We start from the raw sequence: 11,448 nt of genomic DNA, 5'->3' as shown, positions 1-11,448 counted from the left end.
TGAGGCACTGGAATGTAGAAACATGCAGGAGTGATGCCTGCAGGGCAAGCAAGTCTCTCATGCTGTAAATTCCTCCATATAAAGCCAACAAATTTTCCAGATTTCACCTCCCATTGCTTAAAATCTACTCTACTGCTCACAAAGGAGCCTCCAAACAAAACCAGGGAGAGCTTCTTCGAACATTTACAGCCTACAGCCTTGGATGTGTTTAGCTTTGTTAGCGGCCTCAGAGGAAGCGTGGCCTAGAAGGCTCAGCTCAGGGACAAACAGCACTTCAAAACACAGAGTGAGTAGCAGAAGGTGATGAGAATGCTTTCCCAATTCTAAATGCAAAAGCAAAGACACTTGGATATCTTCAAATACAGAGAGCAGCATCTGCGTATTCTAGCATGTGAAGTATTAAACTAAATGTTAGTACCTTACGACTGTTTTCAATGTTCTCAATGATGTTATCGATGATCCACTTCCCTGGCATGAAGTCCCTCTCATGGATACACAGTCTGTAGGGGTTGCTGTTGTTCTCCAAGCAGGGCAGGAGCTGCTCCCTCACCCACTCTGCATCAAAGTGGCTGTAGGATATGAAGGCGTGATAAGTGAACGTCTCTGATTCTCCTGCAGCCTTTTCCTTGTGAGCTCTGTATTTGGCCCGGATGATCTGATAGGTGGCTTTGGTGTACCATGGGAGGTCGAAGATGTAGCAAATTAGCACCAGTATTAAGATGACAGCTGTGGTGACTGCAACAGAGATAATGATAACGAGTCTGATGTCACAGGCGACCTGGCCCGGGAAGTATTTAGATATGAGTGTGTTGAGAAAAGGCTCAGGGTGGTAACATCTGTAGTTCCATGGCCAGTCTGTGAGGTTGACCTTTTCTTTCGACACAGTGTCCTGGATAAAGGCATGGAGCTCACAGGTGCAGTGGTAGGGATTGTTCCCTGCCCTCAGACGAGAGAGTTGAGGCATTTCGCTGAAAGACTCCATGCTGATGACACCAAAGGAATTCCCGTCCAGAGTCAAAAACTGCATTGACGGACTTTTCCACTTGGAAGGGATGAACTTGATTTTATTCCCACTGAGCAGGAGCTCTTGAAGGTTGTTGGTTTTCTGGAAGAACAACATGTCCAGCTGGTCCAGGTTGCAGTAGGACAGGTCCAAGAACTGCACTGTGGAGGGCAAACAGCCCAGGGCTTCACTTTCAAACTGGTTGTGGTGAGCAATAACCCGAGTGATGTTCTGTGGCCACACACAGTCTCTACTGTTTGCAGCAGAGCCCAGCTGGTTGTTGCTAACGTCCACCACCTGCAGCCGCTGGAACGTGCTGGTTAGAGACGACAGGTCCTGCAGGCTGCTCAGCTCGTTGGTGCTGGCGTTGAAGGTGTGCAGGTTGGGCATGGCGCCCTCGTAGTTGCAGCGCTGGTTGAAGATGTATTCATTCTTAAGTCGATTATTGGAGACGTCCAGAATCTCCACGCCTCCCATCTCCAGCCAGGCGTCACAGGGCACTGAGTTGAAGTACACAAACTGAATTGACAGACGTTTGATTTTGTTGAACCAGGTGAAGCGCCAGTCAAACCGCAGCACGTCAGGATTACTGATGTACCTGCAAAGAAGGGAGAGTTCAGGTTAAACTGTGGCCCAGCTTCACTGAGACTACAACAAGGCTGTGATTGGTCATTCACTGTTCCCTGACACCAACATGTGCCACTTGTTTCTGGGTTCAGGTTGTGTGTAGTTGTGGGTCCAGGCTACATAACATCAACACTCTGTATAAGCTTTGAATATTAATAAGATTTGTCTCTTCTACGAGGGTTCCTCCTTCTCCTTCCCTATTGGCTACAGACGTCTGGACAGGTTTCAGGGTCAAAGGTCAAAGACAACTTTCTGAGGCAACGGTGAACATATTTATACAGAACTTATAAGTGAATGTAGAGGAGCTTTTAGAGGCATAAGGGTCCTTTCCAAAAACCCTGGGTCAGTTCCCGGCTTGTGGATGTGATATTATTGTTGTGCCTGTGGGTTATTTGTGTGTTTGTGGCCCCTGATTGGAGTGGCTGAGAGAAAACACAAAGCATGGTGCACAGAAGCACATGACTGAGTTGTGTTTGTCAGCTAGAGTGGCTGTAAGTGCTCGTTCATTCTGACTAAAGCATGCAGACAGACGCTCACTTCCCTCTGACACACAGAGAATCACACCGATGCCTCACACAGTTCTCCTGGGTGCAAGTTACTCAGTAACACATACCAGAGATCCAGTTCATCCAGTGCCAGGTCTGTTATGCTGGAACCTCCTCCACTGTCAATGAACGTGGGGGAACGGGCAAAGTCGATGTACTGCAGCGTCAGCCATTTGATGGGTGTGACCTCTAAGTTCATCAGGACCATCCTCAGGATGTTCTCGTTGAATTTCCCTCTGTGAAAGATGAGCTGATGCGCGATGACATATCTCAAATCCTGGAAAAGGTCTTCCTCTCCCACGTAGTACATGAACTCAAAGAGGTTGCGGAACTGGATGGCGCTGAAGGTCTTGTTAGCGATGTCGTGTAGCAAGGGGATCAGAGCCTTTGGCTGCTGATCGAAGGCCATGTCAAAGCCCAGCTGACGTGTCTGGATAACCTCTAAACTTCCTGGCACATAGTAACTTAGATTGTTAGAGCACTTAATGGCAAAACCTTGTAACTTGATGTTCTTAAGGGGCTGGAAGTCTTCTTTCTTCAGACCCTCGACCAGAGGGCCCCCCATCGACAGAACTTGGAGTTTGACTAATTTGGAGAAGCTGTCGGCCAGAGTGGCATGTCTGTAAAGGTTGTTGGACATGAGAAGCTGCTTCAGGTTTGAGAGAGGCTCCAGCGCTGTGGCAGGGATCTCCTGCAGGGAGTTATTGAAGATGTTGAGATGCTCCAGGAGAAGGTTGTGTTTGAAGGCATTTCTGTCAATGTGGGATATGTTATTGAACTGCAGCTGAAGGATGCGAAGCTGAGGGAGGCGGTCCAGGTCGCCTGCGTGGACGGCCTGAAGTTCGTTGTAGGAGAGGTCGAGGTCTTGGATGGTGGCTGGGAGCTGTCTCCACGGAACGTAGTCCAGTTGTCTGCCGAGGCAATCTGCAGAGCGGCCAGAGTTGTAGATGCGGCAGGGTTTTCCTTCTGCGTATGTGACGGGCGGTGCAGATGAACTCGGGGTTGGGAATGTGAGCGACGTTAGAAGAAAAGAACTGAAGGTCATCCACGTGCAGATCATCATGGCAGACCTGCAGAACAAGAAGAAGAAGAGAGATGAACAAAGGCTGGCATCTGTCAACCTGATCATGACGTTAGAGCGGACTGGACGTTTTCTGAATTGGCTCAATGTCTTTAAAAGCCAAGCGGAGACCTCATGACATCACACATCACTCAGTGCCTCCTCAGCCTCAGATGCCTTCATGTAGTTATGTTGTGTAGACCAATGAACAGATTGAAAGCGTATAATTGTCTCCCCTGGCTCTTTGCTGACTCGTGTTCATGCTCCTGTTAGACACTCAGCCTCATCCATGCTAATCCTGCAGAATATCAATCATAATAATGTCACATAAACCCTCAGTGTGGCCTCCAGTAAACACGACACTTACCATCTCACGCCTACGCTGCCTGCCTCAGGAGCCTTAAAGCTTTATAACCTTAAACAAACACACTATTAGAGTTTTTATCTCTTTCACAGCTGACGTGACTGAATAGATATTGATGTGTGCTTGATGTGCAGAGAGCCTTGTTATTGTTTCATAGGTCATTGTGCTTGATGAGTGGACGGGTGAGTTAATGAGTAACAGCAACGAGCTGAGCAGGTCCATCACGTGTTCAGGTGAGGGATCACTGCGTTCTATAGGTCTCTTTGTGATTCATTTCTATTTACATGACATCTATCATTAACCTGAGGTCGTTTGGGACTTTCTCCTAACTACCAGTAGGTCTGCAGCCTGGTCCTGTACCCTGGTCCTGTACCCAGGTCCTGTACCCAGGTCCTGTACAGTGTGTTTGACTGTAGAAACACTGCAGTGATGAGGAGGAAGCTGCTGATGAGCTGGAGCGCAAGCGGTCAGGAGGAACAACTGAACACAGGAGGCGTCAGAGCTGCCAAGCGATCAAACGCAGCACAAGGATTCAAGGAAATAACGACGCTGCATCAGAACGTGTCCTCGTTATCTGGACTCACATTACATCCCAGCAGGAAGTCAGTCAGGTCTTCATCCAGGTGATGTCATGTGTCAATCACACCTTCTACAGAGTTCTGTACTCCCACAGGAATGTTTGTCTGCTGATATGTTTGTTCCAAAGCCGGTGGGAATCAGGAATGATATATTTAGATATTTTCCTCTTCCTCCCCTGGCAGGTGTTTCACTTCATCTTTATTTTCCTCCTCGTTCCTCTTAAGTCAACACTTCTCTGAATGACTTGTGGCTGCATGCATGACGGGAAGAGAGCGAGTGTGTGTGTGTGTGTGTGTGTGTGTGTGTGTGTGTGTGTGTGTGTGTGTGTGTGCGTGCGTGCGTGCGTGCGTGCGTGTGTGCGTGTGTGTGTGTGTGAAGCGTCCTCCTTCCTGTGTAAACATTCTGCAGACTCTGGGCTCACAGCTGCTCCTGGAAATTGAGGGCCGATTTGATAAAGCTCAATAATATTGACTCACGTGCTGTCTACACTGTGACCTTTCACCTTCTCAGGTCCCGGCCTGCAAACACAAACTGTTCTCCCGATAAATGATTTATATTTTATTTGATGTAAAGTTAAACTGTTATCAAATCTCCCTTCTGACCCATCAGGACGCAGGAAACACTGATTTGCATTAACGAGGTCAGGGAGCCGCTGGTTACTCCGCTCACACCTCCACCTTCACCACCTGCATCCCATCAGGCCCTCATCAGGCCCTCAGCTTGTTCCCACTTCCAGATCCTCTTTCTAATCGTCGTCCCTCCTGTAACTCTGCTGCCTTTGACTTTCCTCTCTCTGATCTCTGAGTCTTTAGTTTCCATGTGGTGTTTGTGTGATTCGTCCCTCCCCTGGACTTTCTCTGTGAGCCCCCACATCCTGGCCTCCTGACTCCAGTCCACCGTCTTTTGAGTCCTTACCGTAATGGTTACACGTAAACTGTTAAAGATACACTCCCTGATGCTATCATAGTTCACTGATCACAAACAAAGAGCTCTGATGTCACAAAGAGCCTCGACCTATTTCCTCGCCTCTGCTTCCGGAGGATTGAATGCCGTGTTTGTGTTGCGACACCTCTGATGAGTTCTCCTCTGGGTGACTGCACAGATGGCCGTGTATGTTTCCATCACAGCTGATGACGTGAGCGTGGGCGCCCATTGTTCAAAGGTTGCGTGAGCGTATGGATTTCAAAACATGACGTGGAGCAGTGACAGCAGTCTGGAGAAGGTCTGATGCTCCTGGGAATCCTCCTCATGATGTATGATGAAACGAGCCACGAGCCAAGAGCCACAGGAGAAGGTCCTGACCGGGAAACGGGCCATATGTTCTGGATGTATACAGCTGTACATGTGACACGAGATGCAAGGAAATTATTCTTAGCCTCTTTAGCAACGCAGGTCAAACTGAAGAAGCTCAGAGTGAATCACAGCTCAGCCTGCAGCAGAGAGCATATGTGTGCACATTCCTCTCTCTCTCTCTCTAAGGGGGGGGAACACGCAGGAAGCACACAAAAGGTCTCCATTTAAACGAATCGTGTCTGACCAACTCACCTAAATCCTCAGCACTCGACTCACACAGAATCTCTAAAAGGTCAAGCAGATTGTTAGAGCAGGCTGAGGGTGTGAAGTCTGACGTCTCTGAGTTTATAGGTTAATGCGGCCCAGTCTGGCACTTTAACAGACGTTTGACTGACTGGACATTTCTGCAGAGGCTGTTAGGTACAAAGTAAAGTGCTTTGTTGTTTACAGAAATACTTTCTTTCTTGTATTTTCAATCCATCCGTTCTTTTTCCGCTTATCTGTGTCTGAGTCCAAACAAAGCATATTTCTCCTCCTGGGGGGAACCCAGTTCGTTCCCAGGCCAGAGGAGATAAATATGTAATCCCTCCAGCGTATTCCCCGTCTGAACTGTGCACTGCTACCAGTCGGATGTGCTTGGAACGCCATCTCCCTATGGATCACGTCCAACTCAGCTGAGTTATTGCAAAGGCTAACTGTGTTATGCTATAACAAGGCTAACACCTCCTCACATCTACGTTCTTCTTCTACTATTTGTCTTCACGCGACATTAAACCAGCTGCAGACTGATGAGAGAAGGTATCCGGGGGTTACTATAGGATAGAGATCCATGACAACATACAGAGGGTTCGGGGTCAAAGGTCAGAGGTCAAAATATTTCCCCAAAACTTACAAAAAACCATCTCAGGGACTTAGTTTGTATAATTCTAGGGAACATTGTGACATTTGGCTAAATTGCATGCGTGTGCTTTAAATCTGACCCCCAACAACCTCTGGAGGAAACTTGTGCTGGTGTTCACATGTCTCAATGTGGGTTTCTGCCAAGTGTGGTTATGAAACCAAAGTGAACGGAGGATAGAATGCAGCCTTCAGGGGTTTGTCTGATTGACTTCATTCTAAGAGCTGAGGAGCAGCAGGATCACAGACAGAGTGTGAGCTGCTGGACCTGCACTGAATTAACCAGCAAACACTAAACCACCCAATTATTGACTGAACTGTGATATCTCTGTTGATATGCTGGGTATCAGCGTCATTTATTTGGCTCAGAGCTCAATTATTGCTTCTGATATTTACCCAGCAGTCAATAGTTGGTGGTAAACAGCAGCTTTGGTTTGGTTTGATAGTTGGAGCCAAACGCCCACACAGGCTGCTGAGCTGTGTTGACTCTCTGCTCTCAGTCTTGACTCGTGACGTTTCCCTAGCACTGACAGCTCCATTGGACCGGTTAGACGAGTTCAATCGCTCCTTCTCAGCCGGATTGTCACGTGATTCAGATTTTCAGCTGACGAAAGATTAATTTAATGAGAAATGAAATTCTTGAAATAGCAGTGATCTGTTCCAACTATTTTTGGAATGTTGTTTTATTTTTGATACTCAGATGAAACGGCTGAGGACAGAAGACCTGAAGCAGAGATAAATGAGAAACTTGTTCTTGCATTGTTGTCTCAGAAAAAGTTTAAACGCCACTGGAACATGGAGAAAAGATAAATGGAGATCTGATTTAAAGTGAGAGGAGACGTGCTGGTTCAGAGGTGAGCCTGTGTCTGCTAACTGTCACAGATGTGGGATTATTTGTATCTAATTTGTTTTTGTTTCTTCCTTGGCTGGTCCTGGTGTGTGTGTGTGTGTGTGTGTGTGTGTGTGTGTGTAGGAGGCGCCTGGAGCTAAAGTCAGTGTTGACACTCTGGAGCGGCGAGGAGACGGAGCGTGTTTGCTCCCTCTGGGCTGATTGCTCAACAGCTCTTACTGGAAGGCTGAGGCTGAATGAGAGTCAGATTTGTGACTGTTGAGCGATGCGTCACCTGACATTCAGTCTGTTTACCTTGGTTCAGTCAGTCACTCGGCACCACACCATCCCACAGCCTCCATCCATGGCTCCCTGACTCACTGTGGCTGTCACATCCTGACTGGTCTCCATGAACAGCAGCGTATGTTTGCCATCAGCTTCCGCAAGATTCATCATCTCAAAAATACAAAACAAACATGAACAATGATCTTCTCCAAACTCACCCGCTGTTGTCTCTTCAGGCGCAGCACTGATGAAGAGCACTGATGGACGCTCAGACTCAGCTCCTCTTCTTCAGTTTGGCTTCTCACAGCCCATTTTAACCTGAGCCGTGTACTCAACGCACCGTGAGAAGAAGGACTGGATAGCTCAGCCTGTTGCCTGCTCTCTCTCTCTCTCTCTCTCTCTCTCTCTCTCTCTCTCTCTCTCTCTCTCTCTCTCTCTCTCTCTCTCTCTCTCTCTCTCTCTCTCTCTCTCTCTCTCTCTCTCTCTTGCTCTCGCTCTCTCTCTGCCTCACTCTCTCTTTCGCTCTGTGTCTGTCTCTCTCTGTCTCACTCTCTCTTTCGCTCTCTCCGTCTCTCTCTTTATGCCTGTGTGTGTGTATGTGTGTGTGTGTGTGTGTGTGGGGGTGGGTGGGTGTGTGTACTGCTCAGGAATGTAGAAAGTGTCAGTCAAACTTTCTTCCTCCAATCCTCCCCCTCAAATGTTTTTTTAACTGGCCTGTCAGAATGAAATGGCAATAAAATAGTTAATAGTTACACAAAGTGAAATTGATTTATTTTCCATTACTGGGGCCAATGAGGAGCCAGATTAAACAGGAGAACAAATCAAAACCAGACAATAGACCGTCGACTCCTTACAAATGCTTTTGTTTCAGCTGTTTGACAATCTTACACTCATTAATCCTCCTCTGTGTGGACAGATGTGACTTCTGCAAACAATTGGCAGCACAGTGGAATACACTCCAATTTATTTTCTGGGCGTTAGTATTAAATGAGTTACCAGTGTGTGTTTGTCTGTGTGTGTGTGTGTGTGTGTGTGCGTGTGTGTGTGTGCGTGTGTGTGAGTCATTGGGAGGATTGACGTGTGTGTTTGCGTGTTGGAGAGAGATAACGTGAGTCCTTGTCTGTGTGAGTTTAAACCATGAGGTTCATTTGGAAAACAAAGGAAACAGTGAGCTGGCACGGAGAGGCTGAGAGAAAGACAGACAAAGACAAAGACAAAGACAGACAGCTTTAGACTGAAATAGAAAAGAAAAGAGTTGAGAAGAAACGAATGAGTTATCTTGTGTGTCCTAATCATTTCTAAAACTCCTGTTGCACCATCAAGCCAAAGTCACCCACATCTGTAGCGTTCCCCCTCTGGTGAACAGCTGTGTGTGGCCTGATGGTGGCGCTCATGGGAAAGGTCACGTGGTCACAAAAAGCTTTAGGATCCCTCCTCTGTGGATCAGGAATAGCTCTGGGCTTGCAGTTCTCACCTTGTTGACTCCTGCATGTTTGTGATTTTGAAAGCTTGAAGAAACCCAAGTTCTGTATTTTAGTTTTGAAATAAATAATAGGGGAAGTAACCTTCTCTTGGTTGGTTTGGTAACCAGGGTTACGCAGTTATGTTGCTGACAGGATTGTTACATTTTGGTGCCAACATGCGGAAAGGCAACTTTACCAATGCCTGTCTCACATTGTGACTTTCTATTTCACCACAGAAGCATTCGATGAAATAAGAAAACATTTTATTGGAACAAGACAGTTTGGCTTGTTGGGCCTTGCTGGGTCCTGATCAATGATGTTCAGCTCTGTTTCACCTTTCACCTACAGGCACGTTTCATGGTAGAAAAATCCATTTCCACGTGTCCTGGTTACACAGTGTTATGTTTGAAAGCATAAATGAAGTCAGATTATTCCAAACAAACCACGTTTATGTGATTTAATTCACTCCAGGTAAACTACAGGTCAGCATATACTTCCTCCCCCTGTATCTCTTTGATTACACAGTACTTCATGTATGTTCGGACAATGGTGGAATGGTGTGTGTGTGTGTGTGTGTGTTTGTGTATCCACTTTCGTCTGTGTGTCATCACAGCTTTAATCAGTCGTGATGGTCAGGAAGTGTAATGATATCAGTTGATGTTGGGCATTTGTTAATAATTGATGAGCCGGTGTGAACAGATGAACTGTCTCTCAGTTGATCTTTGCATGTGAGAGTAAAGCCTCAGGACTTCCTCATAGTGCTCTGTGACCCCGGACTAACCCTGGACCTGGACTCCTTTTAGGGCTTTCACTATCTATAGTCAATCAATCTACTGATTACTTACATTATGTTTAGAGTCATTGATATTTATGTATGAGTTTGTGTCCAAGTTTCTTCTTATTTTGAGAGTAGATAAGATTTGATTAGACTCACTTAATGATGACACCCGGGGTTCTGCTTTTGCTTGACATTAGCAGCAGAGAACTCACAGGAAGCAGGGATCCTTAGTTGAATGAACTAAAATCACATCCAGGACAGTTTGCCATGATTTCATTTCTCTCCTCGCTGCTGGGGCCTGAGGTGACGATGACAGTTTTAGGTGACAAATGAAAGCCAAAGTGAGAGGAAGTTTAAGAGCAGAACTGACTTCAGACCCTAGAGGATTAATGTGTCTCACACCGCAGGAGAACGAGGACACTGAGGTGAAGTCCCGTCGTCATACAGGAGTAGAGTATGAGGCTTCCAGAGCAGAGCAGCCATGATTCTTCCTCTTATACAGCTGCAGAGTACATTCGTATCATATTCAACTTCACAACATTTACACTGTTGATCTCTGTTGATCTCTGATGATCCTACAATGAAGCCCTGGAGTCTGAAGTCATACAACTTTACACTTTAATTTGTTTAATTGATTTTGCCATTTTCAATGTTTCTAGAAGTAAGTGTGGCTCTCTTTTTTGTCTTGATTCAAGAAAAATGATAAAAAATAAAAAAACTTTTTCCAAAATTCCGAAATGATGAATAATAGAATTTATTTTCAGTTCTCTCTCTCATCTCACCAGGGGAACCGTCAAGTACGGCCAATGGTCCCACAGTTTGAGAACCGTTGTGAACTACAGTGCGTTCTTGAGACAAAAACAAAGGACAAAAGCTAAATCTTAACTTAATGAGTAATGATATTAAAACAGAGCAAACAGAATCTTTATAGTTATATTTTATTAATCTTCACTGCACATGTTCAGGGAAACACGTCATAATGGATTTGTTACATGAATATCTATTGCACTATAGATATCTGGTATTTAAAAATACATGTCATGAGATGCATTAGACTGGCATGGCACCAATATAAATCTCTTCTTTTAATATCAGAGTTTGGCATATTACTTTCAAAATAAGATATATCAAGACACAGAATTTTGGCACACATCGTTTACAGAACTCCACACTCAGAACCCCAGAGCAAACAGAACAACGACTCGCTGCGCTCCACCGCCACTCATTTACAGCACGTAGCGCGATGCACCAACATGGCTTCCTGAAGGCGTCTCAGGCTCTTGCTTTGAAGGAGCCTCTATCCGGCCGCAGGGGTACGCCAGCCATAATTGAAATTCAGTCTAGCGGCCGTGTGAATACCCACATCAAAGCAAGAGCCTCAGCACACGATGGGAGAAATGGTTTGAAGATGGCGATGGCGTTGATTCACGTCAGATATCTTAATTCCATGCGTTCGCCAAAAACGTGTGACAAGAAAACAGCTGCAGCGTTCAGGACGATGATGGACACAGAGTGCAAGGGTGGGGAAGGCCTAAGGACCGGCGCTGCTCTTCCTCACCAGGGGAAACAGCAGCCACCACTCACTGACTGTTCCAAACGCATATTAGATTATAAATCGATTTGTTCAGGCAGTTAGCCGGCACATGAGCAGACGCTCCTCACACTCTGATCCTCTCTCACTGCACAGACACAGCAGCAGAGGATTGAGCTCATGCAAAGGAAATT

At 46.2% G+C, this 11,448-nt stretch overlaps 1 protein-coding gene and 1 long non-coding RNA gene across 2 annotated transcripts in view; one reads left to right on the top strand and one right to left on the bottom strand.

The window, feature by feature from the left end:
• The window catches only part of tlr18 (toll-like receptor 18), a 10,319-nt gene extending 2,497 nt beyond the window's left edge, over positions 1–7,822 (bottom strand). Inside the window, exons 1-3 of the mRNA XM_076138309.1 lie at positions 7,701–7,822; positions 2,244–3,245; positions 419–1,601 (exon numbers count right to left, since the gene is read on the bottom strand). Coding sequence (XP_075994424.1) covers positions 419–1,601; positions 2,244–3,238 — 2,178 coding nt within the window. The 5' untranslated portion in view covers positions 3,239–3,245; positions 7,701–7,822. The remainder of the gene's footprint in view (positions 1–418; positions 1,602–2,243; positions 3,246–7,700) is intronic.
• Positions 6,863–7,795, top strand: LOC142988978 (uncharacterized). The gene is made up of 3 exons (XR_012960639.1): positions 6,863–7,196; positions 7,342–7,618; positions 7,719–7,795. It is a non-coding gene; the product is annotated as an uncharacterized LOC142988978 (long non-coding RNA).
• Positions 7,823–11,448: the final 3,626 nt, after the last annotated feature.

Source organism: Genypterus blacodes, unplaced genomic scaffold, assembly GCF_046128005.1.
Source record: "Genypterus blacodes isolate CSIRO-AG114 ecotype Tasmania unplaced genomic scaffold, CSIRO-AGI_Gbla_v1 ptg000358l_1, whole genome shotgun sequence".
NCBI classification, from domain to species: domain Eukaryota; kingdom Metazoa; phylum Chordata; class Actinopteri; order Ophidiiformes; family Ophidiidae; genus Genypterus; species Genypterus blacodes.
The sequence above is the reverse complement of the archived record's forward strand: the minus strand, read 5'-3'. Positions and strand labels throughout refer to the sequence as shown.